The sequence below is a fragment of the Gossypium arboreum genome, chromosome 13 (genome assembly GCF_025698485.1).
Source record: "Gossypium arboreum isolate Shixiya-1 chromosome 13, ASM2569848v2, whole genome shotgun sequence".
Lineage (NCBI taxonomy): Eukaryota > Viridiplantae > Streptophyta > Magnoliopsida > Malvales > Malvaceae > Gossypium > Gossypium arboreum.
Genome location: NC_069082.1, coordinates 128827910 through 128844447, shown reverse-complemented (window position 1 = coordinate 128844447; position 16538 = coordinate 128827910). Strand labels below are relative to the sequence as shown.

The 16538-nt window shown below is 33.3% G+C and overlaps 3 protein-coding genes and 1 non-coding gene across 4 annotated transcripts; 1 reads left to right on the top strand and 3 right to left on the bottom strand.

Annotated features, from left to right (window-relative positions):
- Nucleotides 1-519: 519 nt before the first annotated feature.
- TRNAD-GUC (transfer RNA aspartic acid (anticodon GUC)) lies at nucleotides 520-591 on the bottom strand. Its single transcript has one exon. It is a non-coding gene; the product is annotated as a tRNA-Asp (tRNA).
- A 686-nt stretch (nucleotides 592-1277) lies between these two features.
- Nucleotides 1278-4642, bottom strand: LOC108486536 (tubulin beta-8 chain-like). The gene is made up of 3 exons (XM_017790639.2): nucleotides 4102-4642; nucleotides 3377-3646; nucleotides 1278-2151 (listed from the first exon to the last, which is right to left on the bottom strand). Exons 1-3 carry the CDS (start codon nucleotides 4493-4495, stop codon nucleotides 1481-1483), a joined length of 1335 nt encoding a protein of 444 aa, XP_017646128.1. The 5' UTR covers nucleotides 4496-4642; the 3' UTR covers nucleotides 1278-1480.
- A 2109-nt stretch (nucleotides 4643-6751) lies between these two features.
- LOC108484057 (cytosolic enolase 3) lies at nucleotides 6752-12479 on the top strand. The gene is made up of 13 exons (XM_053024045.1): nucleotides 6752-7200; nucleotides 7302-7456; nucleotides 7678-7852; nucleotides 8214-8285; nucleotides 8370-8486; nucleotides 8672-8752; nucleotides 9615-9691; nucleotides 9844-9947; nucleotides 10257-10355; nucleotides 10461-10546; nucleotides 10787-10873; nucleotides 11074-11271; nucleotides 12223-12479. The coding sequence occupies exons 1-13, from the start codon at nucleotides 7096-7098 to the stop codon at nucleotides 12286-12288; spliced, it is 1422 nt and encodes a 473-aa protein (XP_052880005.1). The 5' UTR covers nucleotides 6752-7095; the 3' UTR covers nucleotides 12289-12479.
- A 218-nt stretch (nucleotides 12480-12697) lies between these two features.
- On the bottom strand, nucleotides 12698-14683 carry LOC108484522 (proliferating cell nuclear antigen-like). Its single transcript, XM_017788339.2, has 4 exons — nucleotides 14213-14683; nucleotides 13904-14056; nucleotides 13330-13427; nucleotides 12698-13196 (listed from the first exon to the last, which is right to left on the bottom strand). The coding sequence occupies exons 1-4, from the start codon at nucleotides 14529-14531 to the stop codon at nucleotides 12966-12968; spliced, it is 801 nt and encodes a 266-aa protein (XP_017643828.1). The 5' UTR covers nucleotides 14532-14683; the 3' UTR covers nucleotides 12698-12965.
- Nucleotides 14684-16538: the final 1855 nt, after the last annotated feature.

Genomic DNA, 16538 nt, shown 5'->3' with positions numbered 1-16538 from the left:
TAGAGTTTTAGAATTATCTTATAAATAAAAAAAGAAGAAGCCTAAAGAAATAGTTTAGGTACCATATTGAATGTTTTTAAAGTGTAAGTATTACATTGTTTATTTTATGAAAATAGTGGTATGGAATATGATATTATCCTTTGTTTGAAATACTTCAATTCAAATGGATTTCTCGATTTTTAAGCCAAACCTATAAATCTCGACCGTGAAAGCCATTAAGGTTTCATATGCACTTAAAACTGGCGCCAAACCCCATTCCCTGTGCTGTCCATGTCTTTGCTATATTTTGCTTATTTTCATGGTTTAGATCAATGGCTGGTGCAGTGAGGCTAGAGGAGGCGAAAGGGGTAAACGATTACACGTTTCATGCTACAAGGTTCCAGGCGATGTTGGAGACAGCGGCGCAGGGGGGAGAGCTGACGGCTACGAATGTGGCGGTGGGTCAAAGAATAAAGTGAAGGTGAAGAGTTAGTTGACGTTTTGACTGTCAAGTAAAAAAATAAAAAAAATGCATAAAACCGCCGTTGCCGGGGATCGAACCCGGGTCGCCCGCGTGACAGGCGGGAATACTCACCACTATACTACAACGACTTCTGTTAAGAGTTGCCTTTAAATGTGCATATAAAGTTCTTTTCATGATTAGAGAAGGGTTATTATACAATTTGGTACCTGAATTTAGATTCAATATTTTATTTGACTTCGGCATTCAAATTAGTACCTGAGTTTTTTCGGTTTAATACTTAAGTTTTTTTCACGATTAAGCACCTAAGTTTGGCTTCAATGTTTAAATTGATACTTTCGATTTTTTTTTTCTCAATTAAGTATCTATGTTATTTTTAGTAGAGCACGTCTCAATTTTTCATTTAACCATATTATGTGCTTGCTATAAGTACTATATTGAATATTGAAATCAAATTGATATACCAAAATAAAGACAAAAAAACCAAATGGCATATTAAACTTTTAGAGAATTATCGCTTTCACTAGATCTTGCTATTAGTGCTTAAATTTGAATTCATACTCTTATCTAACCGTAACCAAGGTTGTTTGAACCGAATAGAAGTTGTCAAGATACTAGTTTTGAAAAGAGCATTGAACCAGTTAACCTGAGAAACAGACTGATTTAACCTGGCAAAAAATTGATTAAATTAAGCAATTGAACCAAATTTTTAAAATTTTTAATTTTTTAATAACTTATTTAATCCCAATTAAACAGATAAACTCAATGAAAACCTTGAATTTAACACTACTAACATAAATGCAAAACAGCACAAGAATTTGTAAGTACTTTGATTTCTTAAATCTGTTTTTCAAAGGCTTTTGAACAATAATACAATCCCTTTTGCTTCATATTGAAACTGGCCATTACCATGAAACTCCATAAACATCAAAATAACTAATTTCTTTCGCAATAATTAATTTAAAAAAAAAAAAAACAGAAACTGGAAATTATATTTAATAAGTTTAAATATTAATTTTCTCATTCATATTCAGCTCCTTCTTCTTCATACTCTTCTTCTTCATCAACTGTTGCATCTTGATACTGTTGATACTCTGATACCAAATCATTCATATTACTCTCTGCTTCAGTAAATTCCATTTCATCCATGCCTTCACCTGTATACCAATGCAAGAAAGCCTTCCTTCGAAACATAGCCGTAAATTGTTCGCTCACGCGCCTAAACATCTCTTGTATTGACGTTGAGTTCCCGATGAATGTCGATGCCATCTTGAGACCGGTTGGTGGGATGTCACACACGGTTGATTTCACGTTGTTGGGAATCCATTCAACAAAGTAGGATGAGTTCTTGTTTTGAACATTTAGCATTTGTTCGTCTACTTCCTTGGTGCTCATTTTACCACGGAACATAGCTGATGCGGTTAAGTACCGGCCGTGTCGAGGATCGGCTGCGCACATCATGTTCTTTGCGTCCCACATTTGTTGAGTGAGTTCGGGGACAGTTAGAGCTTGGTATTGTTGGGAGCCTCTTGAAGTGAGTGGAGCAAAACCGACCATGAAGAAGTGAAGACGAGGGAATGGGATGAGATTTACGGCGAGTTTCCGAAGATCGGAGTTGAGTTGGCCAGGGAAACGTAAGCAGCAAGTAACTCCAGACATTGTTGCAGATATTAGATGATTCAGATCACCAACTGCAAATGGATGAAAAAAGAATATCAAAATGATGCAAAAGACGCTATTAATGCCTACAATCATATCGGAAAATTATGAAGACCCAAACCCGCGATTTTTAAGACAAAACCGTGAGACTTCCGAATCAAAGCAAGAAAAACATGGCACGATAGTTCACAAAGGTGGTTTTACAAATTACACCAAACAAAAGGTTTCTTTCCCAAACCAATTAACAGATTGCAAAAGGTTTCTTGGTTAATCTAACTCGATTTTAGCCTTTTGGAAACTATTTTCTTTTATAAACCGGTTCATATAGCAAAAGCCATAACCCGGCACAATGATCATTTCTAAAAGTTCAAAATAAAGGAAATTGTAATGCTTCCAATCTCATATTGAAAATTTGTGAGGATCTGCTATGATTCAATGTATGTAGAGACTCTGTAGAGACTCAAACCGACATTCATTTTAAGAAAAGAAAAACTGTGAAACTTTTTGAGATTAAAACAGGCTAATACTGCGCAAAATAGTCAAAAAAGATATTTTGACAGGTTACTCCAAACAACAAAGGGCTTCTTCCCTATACCAACCATTTTATATAGCAATAGCCACAACAGCATGAAATTATAATGCCTCCAATCTCATATTGGAGAATTGTGAGAATCTTCTATGAAATTATAATATATTAGGTATGAAACCTGTTATTGTAGATAAAACTGAGACTTTCGGATCAAGAAATGGCAATACCTCACATGATAGTCCACGAGAGTTTTTTTTTACAAATTAAAGAAACAACAGGCTTCATTCCTATACCAACTAACATGCTGAATCCTAGCTATTATGTGGAGGGATGGAAGGAGGGAGTAGAAAAGTGGAAAGAAAATAAATTTTGAGTGTGTTTGGTAAGGAAGAAAAGTGAGAGGAAAGAAAATAGGAGGGATGATCATTTTCCATCCTAAATGTATAAAAATCAATCCTTCCAATTTGGAATGATTAGAGGATAGAAAATGAGAGAGAAGTGTATGTTAGTTAAAAAATATGCATTTTTCAAATGTTTTATTTTCTTTCCAATTTTCAATCCTTCTAGTTTTCTACCCTTTCAATTTTCCATCCTTCCAAATTTTTTTCCACTCTACCAAGCAAAGCCTTAGCAATGGTGTATCAAAGTTTAAATCAGCAATCCAATGCAAAACCAATGATTCCTATTGATACAAAAAATAAAGTATATAAGTCAATGGGAATACTTACAGCTGGGATTGGAGAGCTTAAGTGTACGGAAACAAATGTCATACAAGGCTTCATTGTCAAGAACCATACATTCATCAGCATTTTCAACCAGTTGATGAACAGATAATGTAGCATTGTAAGGCTCCACAACCGTATCAGAGACCTTAGGAGATGGGAAAACCGAGAAAGTTAACATCATCCGATCTGGGTATTCTTCCCTTATCTTTGAAATCAAAAGTGTTCCCATTCCAGATCCAGTTCCACCTCCCAATGAATGACAAACCTGAAATCCTAATGAAAAGGAAAGAAACAAACAATAATCAAGCAGAGCTTAAAACAAGCTTTTCTCAGATCAAGAGGTTCTTCTTCATAAGCAATATTTTATTTGGGAATTTGTGAGCAAGAACATAAACAACAGGAGATCAACATAAATTTTTATGTGTTCGACCCTTCTAGCCCTCATTTACGAGTCCAAGGCTACAACACAAATGAAGCTAGAAGCCCTCATAAAAGTTTCCTACAAAGATTAAATATTTCCTCTTCTTCTTAATCCTACAAGGAAACTGTACTCTAACTATTACTTGATCGCCAAGAAACCTTATGTTGAGAGTTTTATACTAAAAAAACAACTAATTTATTAATAAACCTTATTATCAAACAATCTCCGGTCAATAGAATTATATTAAAATCTCAATTGAATATTACCAAATAGAATTTATGTGACAAAATCTAACAATCTTACGTACCTTGAAGGCAATCGCAATTTTCAGCTTCTTTCCGTACAACATCAAGAACAGAATCAATCAACTCAGCACCTTCAGTATAATGCCCTTTAGCCCAGTTATTACCGGCACCGGACTGACCAAACACGAAGTTGTCCGGTCTGAAAATCTGACCAACCGGACCAGATCTAATGCTATCCATGGTCCCAGGCTCAAGATCCATAAGAACAGCACGAGGAACGAACCTACCACAACTAGATTCATTGTAGTAAACATTGATCCTCTCGAGTTGAAGATCCAACTCTCCATTGTAACGCCCCGTTGGATCTATGCCGTGTTCCGCACATATAACTTCCCAGAACTTGGCGCCGATTTGGTTGCCGCATTGGCCGCCTTGAATATGAAGGATTTCACGCATTTTGCTTTGGTGACTGAGAGGGATTGTTTGAGGTTGAAGATGGGATGATTTAGGGTTTGCATTATTAGGGAAGGGTTTTATAGTGGGATTCAAATGGAATTAGTAAGCTGTTCTTTGCTGTATTTTGTTATTATTATATGTTATATATAATGGCTTTGCTGGCGGGTTACCACTGGTTTTGTCACGGCTAGGTAAGAGAAAAATGTAGGTGAAATTTACTATGAGGTCCCTCTATTGTAGTAATTTTATTAAATTAGTCTCTCTATTATTAAATTAAGGGTAAACTACATTAGTAGTCACCCAACTATGATTTTTTTTATTTTCTGGTCATCCAACTATGAAAAGTTACAAAATGGTCACCCAACTATCCAATTTTGTCTTTTATGGTCCCCAACGAACTAACATAAAAATAGAAATACCCAAAAATCCAAGATAGTTGGGTGACCAAAAAAGATAGAATTGCATAGTTGGGTGGTCATTTTGTAACTTTTCTTAGCTGGTGACCAAAAAAGAAAATTACTAATAGTTGGCTGACCATTTTATAACTTTTATAGTTGAGTGACAAAAAAAAAAGAAGTTAGGTGACTACTAATATAGTTTACCCTTAAATTAATCAATTTATTGTTAATTGATTTAATATTTAGTTAAAATTTGCTTCAAGCCCTATACTTATCACATGTTTAGAATTTAGTCTCTCTATTTTTATTTGAAAATAATTTAGTCACTCTACTTCTTCAATTTAAAAATATAAATTCAATTATTAACACTGTTAAAATTCTTTTGTTAAATTTAAGTCCATTGCAACTTCATTTTTTTTGTTGTATGGCTATCGATTGAGTTTTTTTTTTTTTTTCAAAATGTAAAGTGCGTAAATTTACCAGAAGAACTTTAATGGAGTTAACAATTGCACATTATTTTGAAATCTAGAAGGTAAACGGACTAAATTCTAAATTTTAAATGTGCAAAGAGTGCGAGGATTTTGAACAATTTTAACCCTTATATTTAGAACATTTATAGTTAAGCAGTATCTGGATTTAAACTGTAAATAAATAAAATAATTTTCATATCATATTTTAAACAATAAATTCTAGATTTGTTAAAATTGGTCTATTTTATTATTTTAATAATATAAAATTAAAATTGTCCAACCCTATGACAGAGGAACATTTAAAGTACTTGCATAGAAAATTATAATAATTAAGTTATTTAGAAATATTTATTAATTTATTTGTTAACCTTAATTTTGGAGGAGGATGAGTTGGAAGTTGTTTCAAGGTTAATATAAATCGAATAGTTGGCAAGACAATGGAAAATTATATGATTTTAAGAGTTTGAACTTCAAGATATTTTTTGATGTTTAAATTATGTTTGAGTTGTTTATAAATTTACTTTGACTTACATCTTGTTATGTGTAGGTCATTTCTAAAATTATTTTTATTTATCTTCGATATTACTTAAATTTTGTTTTATAATGGTTGATTTTGATTATAACTGATTCGGATAGTACTGCTTGTAACCATATCTATAATTGTTGTTATGCTCTTACTTGGCATAAACACTGTGGCATCATGAGAAGATACTTAAAAGGCATCCACAAATGACTCTCTGCCTCACATTACTTGGTTAATTTCCCATATGACCATCTAAATTGTCCCCCATCTTGCATTACTCAACTGATCACTACTGGGTGACTAGCCACCCAGACACTTCATCCTCCAAAACACCTGTTTCTAAGAGGAACGCACTCACCTCAAAGAGTGGACCAATAAGAGACCACTAAGCATAGTAACCTAGTACTATATCAAAGTTGTACCACACTCGACGACAAATCATGTATAATGGCTTTGTCACCTGGCTGATCACATGACCACTATGTCTTGAAATTGTTGGTGATGTGACATTACTAGGCCCAAGACTTTCCTCCTTATAAATGCCCAGTAAAATGATGGAGGGATCTTTAGTCTCCCTTACATCCTTCAACCCTTATTTGCACTCAGTCTCCCTTATTTTCTTACTCTTCTCTAACTTTCCTCCTTTTTTAACTTTTTGGCTACTTAGGTAAATCGACTCTGTACATTTTTATCAATACCTGTAAACTTAAAAAAAAATATTTAAACTAAAAATAAAATGAATATATTCTATTATTATTATTCAAACCACCCTATTCGAACCGAACCGTTATAGCCCTATTCCTTTCTTATATTACCCTTATCATTTTACTGAGCCTGGCCCAGATTTTTCCAAAACCCTAAGACGGGCTAAAAAGACAGTGAAATCCAGTTCATATTGGCCCAAAAAAACCAAAAATCGATATGGAAAATTTTCCCTGGAAACTGGAGTTTTCAATTGTTCGAAGGAGAAAATGATGCGGGAGAAGGAAATACAGTGAAAAAGGGAGGTGTTTTTTTCTTTTTGAAATTTGAGATTACAAAAACACGAAGTGAGCTAAGCTTCTTATTGTTTCGAAATCAAGTGGAGTTCAGCTCTTTTTTGAAGACTCGAATATCGCAATAAACTGTGAAGATTTGGGGATCAAAGCTCAAAGGGTAACGTATCTCCGTTAGATCTTTACCGTCAAACGAGAGAACTAAAAAAAAAAAATGTCGGTTCAAGATTACCTCGACAAGCATATGCTCTCTCGCAAAATCGAAGACGCCGTCAATGCCGCTGTTCGAGCTAAAACTCCGGATCCCGTCCTCTTCATCGTAAATTTGTTTTTCTCTTTCTCCTTTTTCGATTGCAAATTTTCAATTTCCTTTGCTTTTCGTTTTGACGATGATTTTTTTTTTTAAAATGGATATTGCAGTCTAATCATATGAAAAAAGCGGTTTCGTCAGTGATAACGAAGGTAAAAGCTCGGCAGATTCTCGATAGTAGAGGGATTCCTACTGTTGAAGTTGAGTTGTTCACTAACAAAGGGGTGTTCCGTGCTTCTGTTCCTTGCGGCGACTCTACTGGAATGTAATTTTCTTTTTAGCTTGTTTTCAGAATGTATAAAATTATCTTAACTGAACAATTTAATTTTAGTTCATATGGAAATGCATGATTATGAATTGACTCATTTTATTGGTTATTATTTAACCCTTTTTTTCTGTTGTTTAATGCTTAAACTCTCTTAGTTATCATTATTGGAAAATTATCAACACCATGATAACGTTTTGGTTTTGACAATTTCATCTCAGGTATGAGGCTGTTGAACTGAGAGATGGAGATAAGGGAACATACCTTGGAAATGCTGTAACAAAAGCTGTTAAGAACATCAATGAGAAAATATCTGAAGCATTGGTTGGTATGGATCCAACAGTTCAGCTTCAGATCGATCAGGCCATGATAGACTTGGACAAGACAGAAAAGAAGGTGCATTTCTTTATTTCTTTCTCAAAATTCGGGTTTAGTTAGCTGTTGTTTACTTTATATATGGGTTCAAAAACCAAACCATTTTAATAGTCGGTTTAGATTGGGACCTAGAGATTGTTTTACAAGTCTGCCAACTGAAATCTGGTCTAGGTGGAGTGGATAGAAAGTGGGATAATTTTTCTTTATGTGAAATTCTAGATGAGAAGAATAATCAGAATAGGAAGAAATTATTGTGCCAATCTTTTCCTTACCAATTTTTAGATCTTTTTGTTTTTAAATTTTAGGTTGGATGATTCACATTATAATGGAATTTACAGAATTTGTTGCATTCTGGTTCTTTGTTTGAATATAATTATCGCAGAGTGAACTTGGGGCAAATGCTATATTAGCTGTGTCTATTGCTGCATGCAGAGCTGGGGCTGCTGAAAAGGAGGTATCATTTCCCAATATATTTTTCCATTTATATGCTAGAATTATTGACTTCTATTCAAAATCTTCTAATAAAAGTAAAAATCAGGTTCCACTTTACAAACACATAGCTGATCTTTCTGGTAAAACGAATGCAATCATTCCAGTCCCTGCCTTCACAGTTATCAGTGGCGGAAAACATTCTGGAAATAGTCTGCCCGTTCAGGTAGAGAATCATCTTTAGGTTTAAATTCTAATATTGGCTTATAGCATTTTGTGAATGATCTTTTACTCTGAGTCCCCATAATTTAGCATTTTTATGATTTTGATTCCTGGAATTTATCTCCTTCCTGTGCTTCTTTTGAAATGCCTCATATCTGTATGACTTGATTCGAGTTATTTTGCTATCAGGACATTATGATTCTCCCAACAGGAGCAGGCAGATTTGAGGAAGCTTTACAAATGGGCTCTGAGACCTATCATCACTTGAAGGTGATTTTGTTAAACCAAATTGTGTAGCCTTTGGATTTAGTTTTAAGTTGCCCATTACAAACATATTATTTGTCTCATTGGGTATAAAGCAAGTAAAGTTTGCCATGTGAAAAGTCATGAGTCGTAGAACACCTTTGGAAATTTAATTTGGTAAACTGAGTATAAAAATAAATCTTCATTGAGAATTTTGTTGTAGTTTAGTCTCCATTTCTATGTCTGGCCTGTTATTTTTTATTGATCATCATTTGATCTTACGGTTGTTCTTCTTTCATTGTAAATAAGTTGACATACTGTAGTTTAAGTCTCTTATGACTTGATTTTTTGAAATGTTTCGAATAGACATTCACGATTCTTCTTGAACTTTTACATCTGCCCAGTTTCCAGAATTGTTTGTATTAATAGAATGCCTCATTTGTCTAGAACTCTGTGACACTGCTAGTGTGATAAAGTAAGTTGCAGTCTATATATTTAGGAGATTCAGTAAATTCAATAGAAAAAAAATGGATTTTTTTGGGTAAGTAATATGGACCTGCCTGTAATGTTGCTATTGACAGCTAGTTTTTTGACTGTCTAGCTGTCACCTCTCTTAAAGGTTTTTGGCTCGCTGATTGGTTTGTGCCTATAATTTTCTAAAAGATTCTGATTGAGAATGGATCTGATTACATATACATAAACAAACACCTATACTTTTTGGGGAAATCAGTTTATGGGTAGACATTAACAATAGAAAGTCATTTAACCTAATTCTGTGAAGAAACTTTAAATTGCTCAACCTTAATATTTTTGTTGTATACTCTCTTACAAGTAATCTGTACTGGAAATGTCATGCATATACTCATTAGTTTATTGTAAAGAAGAGCAGGCTGTTATTACAGAAAAATACGGTGCAAATGGGTGTAATGTTGGTGAAGATGGTGGCTTTGTTCCTGACATATCCAGGCAAGTGCTACCATTATGTCTGACTATCCTTGTTTTTCACATTATTGATCAACGCACTCTGCCCCTAACCCCGTAAGGGGAATGAAGTTTATCTTGTGTTATTTCAGGAAACTGGCTGGAATTTTTGTTTGATATTCTCATATGTCTGGCAGTGTAAGAGAAGGATTGGATATTGTCCGAGAAGCTATTGGCAGAACAGGGTATAATGACAAAATAAAGATAGGAATTGGTGTTGCAGCTACTGAATTTTGCATAGGTGATGCATGTTCTCTCATTAATTAGTCAATTCTCATTTTGAAGCATGTAAGACCAGGGACAAGTTTTGGGTAGAACCTGCTATTCTACTGTTCATAAGATATGTTGGCATATCCGTGCAATGCCATTGCATTATAATCACTAGTAGCATAGTAGGATATAAAGATCTTTAACTGAATATATGATCTAGGTGCCTCGAAAGATTATTTTACCCTAGTTAGGTTGCATGTTTATTCAGAATCTAATTTTCATATGTAGACATGGCTTGCTCATAATAAATAGGAGCTGCTTTTCTTTCGTTTTCATACAGGTACAAAGTATGATTTAGAATTCAAATCTCCAAATAAATCTGGGCAAAATTTCAAGTCGGGAGAGGATATGATTCAGATGTACAAAGACCTTTGCATTGGTATCTCCATTTTTCCGTAGAGGCTTCTGTTGTTTTTTCTGCTTTGTTCTTTCAACTAAAAATTAACGCTATCCTGTTCCTTTATCTTCTTTTCTGGTGTCTTAGATTACCCAATTGCTTCTATTGAAGATCCCTTTGACAAGGAAGATTGGGAACACAGCAAACGTTTTTGCAGTCTTGGACTATGTCAGGTTTGTTTTCCTGTTAACATATTGCTTATGTTTAGATCCGTTGAATGATGTTTTATCCAATTTAACATATACAACAAAAGGCAAGAACATAGAATGGTTTAATTGTTGGTTTTTGGTGCACCTAAACATAAATAGGATCCAAATTTGCAAACTTATTGGGTACTTTTAGCTTTTTGTTCAAATCTTGTACGTCTTCCCTATGTTGGACCTGTTGTAACTTAAGGTAAGATGGTTTTGCAGGTGGTGGGGGATGACTTATTGATGTCAAATCCAAAGCGCATTGAGAGAGCAATACATGAATCTGCTTGCAACTCTCTTCTTCTCAAGGTATCTACTGGATTATTGTACGAAACACAAGTACTTTTATTTGATGATAATGATGTCAAATTAGCTGAATCACCATCTTTTTACTTAGTCTGAAGCTGAAAAAAAAGAGAGGTCGTGCGCCAAAAGAATATGTTGAAACTTTTTGTTGTTAAATATGCTACTGGAACTCCGTGTTCTAATAATTCGATGTTCTGAATCAGATAAATCAGATCGGAACTGTGACAGAGGCTGTTGACGTGGTAAAAATGGCAAAGGAAGCCCACTGGGGAGTGGTGGTATCTCAAAGATTTGGGGAAACTAATGATTGTTTCATTGCGGATTTAGCAGTCGCACTTGGTGCAGGTCAGATCAAAGCAGGGGCTCCTTGCCGAGGAGAGCGAGTGGCTAAGTACAACCAGGTCTGTATTCCTATCTTGTGAAGTGCTACCTTTTATAATTTTTTGCTTTTCGAACAATCACATAGCTCACGTTTAGAAAATAATAATAAGATACTAATTATACCGAAGACAAGATTTCATTAAGACAGATCTTATAGGTTTTGCTAATAAATACCATAGTTCATAAATTCTTGTTTTTGGTAGGCCTTGTATTCTCACTGATGCACATCTCACCAAACTAGTTTAAGGACAAGATATATATACACACTCATTGATATAGTAAATTTAAATATTCATCTAGGACCGTCACCTTGCGATTTTCCAGACCACATGGCTGCTGTGGTGATAGTAGTCTCGTTACCGAGTCATCTTGTAGTACCTTATTTAGTATTCCCTTGATCTCCTTCTGTATTCCTGAACATTCATCGGTGTAGGTAGTATATTTGGTGGTTCCCATAATTTCTCCTTCCTTTCTCTTTGGCTGATGAGTTAGCCTAAGATAAGCACAACGTTATATGTCTATTGTTGTTAACCTACTCAATTCATATAGTTGCTCTTAGAAGGCGGCATCCAGCTAATTCAGGATTCGAATTTTAATATCAACAATCGTCTCCTCTAACCTAATGCTACAGCCAGACCGGTGGTTGAACCAGTTAGGTCACTGGTTCGTTGGTCCAACTGGTTCAATTAAAAAATTATTCAAAATTCACAAAAAAAAAAAAACTGATTCAGCCGGTTGGTCCGCATTCTTAGGACCAGTACCCCGGCTGATCTGGTCCAGTTCAAACATAATTGGTTATGACCTCTTTTATACCAAAAAACGAAAGCCTTGTAGTCTAGTTGTAATCAATAGATTGCCAATTAGCCATTTTCTTGATCTAGTAACCACAAATACAATCTATAGATGAAATTAAAGGTCTAGAAAAAGGCCATAGATGATATTAATGGGGGAAAATGAAAATATTTTTGCAGTTGCTTCGTATCGAACAAGAACTCGGTGATCAAGCAGTGTACGCAGGTGAAGACTGGAGATTATAATGTGAGTTTCTTATGGGGGAATTATACTTGCCATTTTCTTTTCCCTCAATTATTTGAGACCTTGAAGTAGTTTGTTGAAATGTATTAAACAATTTGTTGAATTTTCCAGATTTCTGCAATTTTTTGTTGGTTGTTTCTTTGGACTTTTTCATATAATTCACTAATAAATCTTTTCATGTCTTTAGTCTTAAGTGTTTTCTTTGTTTTACTTTTGGTGAATGAGGTATTTTAAAGACTGTTATGCTCGGTGAAATAATTTAGAAGCTTATATGATTACCTTTTATTAATTTTTTAGATTTAATAATTTTTATTCTTTTTACATATTTTATCAAAATAATACAATAATTTTAATTTTTATTATATATTAATGATACCATTAATTATTTTCTAATCATAATAAAAATTATCGTTTATCTAAATAATTTATTTTAAATGCAACCATTAAAGAGAAACTATTAAGTTGCAATAGAAGTAAAGACAAACAAAATTAAAAAAATGCAACAAATATAACTTAACATCCATCAAAAACCTAAACTACTTTATGTTCAACTACAAACGTGAAACCCTAAAGGAGAAAAACCCTAATGAAAACCATTAATGGCATAAACATCAAATACCCATTTTCAGTTTACCAAGAAAACTAAATCCACCCCAAAAAAAATTTTTTTTTAATCAAGTTAACCTTGTGGGTTTGTCTCATCTTCATCCTCTTCAATCTTGGGTGCCAAGTAAAACCTAATATGACCCATCTCAGCTATCTTGTACTCAACCACAACCGGCAATTCCGAAGATAAGCTAATCGTCACTGTACTTGACAATGGAGTTGCTTTTGTAAATGAATTCATGTACCTCAATGCAAATGTCAATGAAACCGGCTCGTTCATCTCTATGATCGTCGCTTCTTCAGGCTGCAAAAGCATTAATTCCAGAAAAACCAACTTACATTATATCTTGGAAATAAGCATAACATTTTACAAAATAACTACATTCAAGCAAATCACAGTGCTGAAAAATTATAGGCCTAAAGGGCAAAGAACATACTTTATCTACTGTGGTATTTTGCCTGAGAACGATATTGGCAGTTCCGATATCACCTCTTGTGGAAAATTTCACACCTTCCTTGGTTACAGAGATAACAACTGCAGATCACATCAAACAGAGACTTAACCTTAGAAACAAGCACACGAAACTATGATCAATCAAGGACTCAAAATTGCAATGGCATCACAATTATTATGGTAAGAAAAATAATTAGAGAAGTCAAGCTAGTTTTGAGTTGAATTAATTTGAATTGGATCATCAAATCCTAATTCAACTTTATTTCAAATAATGTGGAGTTCAATACTCTTGAGTTTGAGCTCAAAGCCTTTAGATCAAGTCAATACATCACTTCATGCAAGCTATTTCAAGTTCAAATCAATTTCAATCTCAAATTGAGAATCTTTTGAATTTGGGTCAATTCAAACTTTTTTATAGTCAAATTAGATCGTATCAGGTTAAAAATTTTGATAGCTCTAGACCTAATGAATATTACCACGATCAATTTCATTCAGAATATCGACAGCAAAAACAAAATAACATATATATATTAAAGCTAAAGGTTTCAGTAGGTTACCAGTATCACCAATGCTAGCAAGATCTTTACAAATCCTAGCAAACTCAGCTGAAGGCATCCTCACAATAGATTGATACTCTGCCTCTGGAATCCCAAGATGCTCACTATCAATATCCATCAGCTTCATCTCAAAATCCGATATCTTGTCTTGTGCTTTAATCCATCCATCAATACACACAAAAATAATGTCAGTCTATCTTTATATTGACAAAAAAAAAACTACCAAATCTTTTAAGAAACATCAAAACGCTTTACAATTTATACAGATTCCATTAAATCCCAAAAAAATACCCAATATAAAGCACTTACTGGGACTTTCGAACATGAAAGTAACAGTATCACTGCCATCATCAGCCTTGATTGTGATGATATCATCATTACCGGCACATTTCATCATCTTAGACATGTTATTGAGATTCATCCCCATGGAAAGGTTCCTATCGCAACGATAGTGCTCGAAACCTTCCGATCTGAGCAGCAGAGCCACCAAAGCAACGTGGCTTGAATCCATGGCTTGCAATGAGAATCCGGTCGCCGAACAGTCGAAGTTAGCATCGTTGACCAAGTCCTTAATCGCTTCCAATACTTTCTTCAGAAGCGAACCTTGAACTAGCCTAAGCTCTAGCATTTTTGGGGTTTTCTTTCTTTTTCCCTTTTTTCTCTTCGATTGAAGCACAGAGATTGAAAATTTTGGCGTTAGGGTTTTATAGATAAAAAAGCTGGGAAGAACTTGAACCGTGATGGGATTCAATTAGCGGGAAAGGGAAGTGTTTTGGTTCCCGCCAATGACTTTAGCAAAAAGGAGACGCGGGGGAAAGGATTAGGTGGTTTTGTTTGTAGAGTCTTTGCCATGCAACTTATACGATTCGGGTGAAAATGAGACGCTGGTATTTGTAGATTACTTTTCTCAAAAATTTTGAATTTTATTCGATATTAATTAGGCTGAATTTGAGCAATTCGAGCTATTGTTCGAAATTAAATTCGAGCATCACAATGCTCGATCAAAACTATTTGCGCGCCTAATTAAGCTTTTCTTTTTTAGTATATTTTTATATTATGGAATTACATTTTTATTCTTACTTTATAAAAATAATTTAATTATGAATTACGTTGAGCCCAAATGTGGATGAGCCTATTTGAGCTCAAGTTTAAGTATGAAATTTAGTACATAAGCTTAAATAATTTCGAGTTTGAGTAGCTCGATTATGTTTCGAGCCAAGTTTGAACTTGGTATTGAACTATAAACTTTGAGTCAAGCTTAAGCTTACTACTATTCAGACTAGGCTCGATTCAGTTACACTTCTATAAATAATTTCAACTTAAATTAAATCTTAATATTCAATGCTCAAATTTAACTCAGCGTTAAATTATATAAATGCCACAAGATAGCATTTTGTTAGGCCAACGTCGTTAACTTTTAGAGACTAAGACAAAATAAATTTGAAGTACCAAAATAAGTCAAAAAATTAAATACAAAACTAATAAATTACTATAATTCAAGGTCAATTTGTAAAATAATAATCTTAAGATTGGAATATGCTGATAGTCCTTAGACCAAAATTAAATATTGGTTCATCTACTTTTATGATTTAGAAATTTTAGTCTAATTATTAACATTATTAGTATTTCTCGTTAAATTTTATCAGTTTGGCATGTTCATTAGACTAGTCTCATATGACATTATATGATATTGGCAATAAAATAAATATGTTAAGTTGACAATTTTAAAAGAAATTACAAACAACAATAATAATTGGACTAGGATTATTAAATTGAAAAAATAAGAAAATGGATTTTAATTTTTAAAATGTAGGGCTAAATCTCAAATTTTGGATAATTACAATGACTACTAACATATATTAACCTAATGATAATGATGATAATAATAGTAATAGTAATAATAATAATTAGGGTGAGACTTCAATCGAATTGAGTGAACAAATTTTGAATTAATTAAATTCACGAGTCATATTTTATCAACCTAATTCAGATTGAAAAATTTTCAAATCGAATTAAGTGAAATGAAATTCGAGATGAGTCGGATCGAATGAAATTGTTCAAGTTAAATTAAAAAATAAACATGTCAAATAAAAATATTGTTACAGTATAACTAGATTTATGTTAGAGCAAGTAAATTTGAAATCATATATATATTTGAATTTTTCAAGCCCCCAAAAAAACTTGACTAGATAAATTTGAACCATTAATTAGATCCCAAAATATTATTTTATAAAATTTTTAAAAAATTTAAAATTTTGAAATTTTTATAAACATTTTAAATTTTTGAAAATGATTTTGATTTTTTTGTTGAGAGAGATTAGATTGCTTATTTTCAAAGTTAACAATGAATAAAAATGTATTTACACTAATCATCATTCGAAATTTTTAAGTTTTTTAAACTGTGAAATTCAACTCAACTCAAATTCAAAACTTGAATCAAGTTGACTTAAATAATTTAAATAATTTGATTAACTTAAAATTTAAAATTATTTTTAAAATTTTCAAATCAAATCGATTTTTATTTGCCTATTATTAACAATAACGCATGGTGGAGTTGGTTAATTGGAATCCTCCAAGTGTTTGTTCATTTATTGCTTAGCGTTCCCTTCACGGAAGGCATCCCATTCTCTCCTTT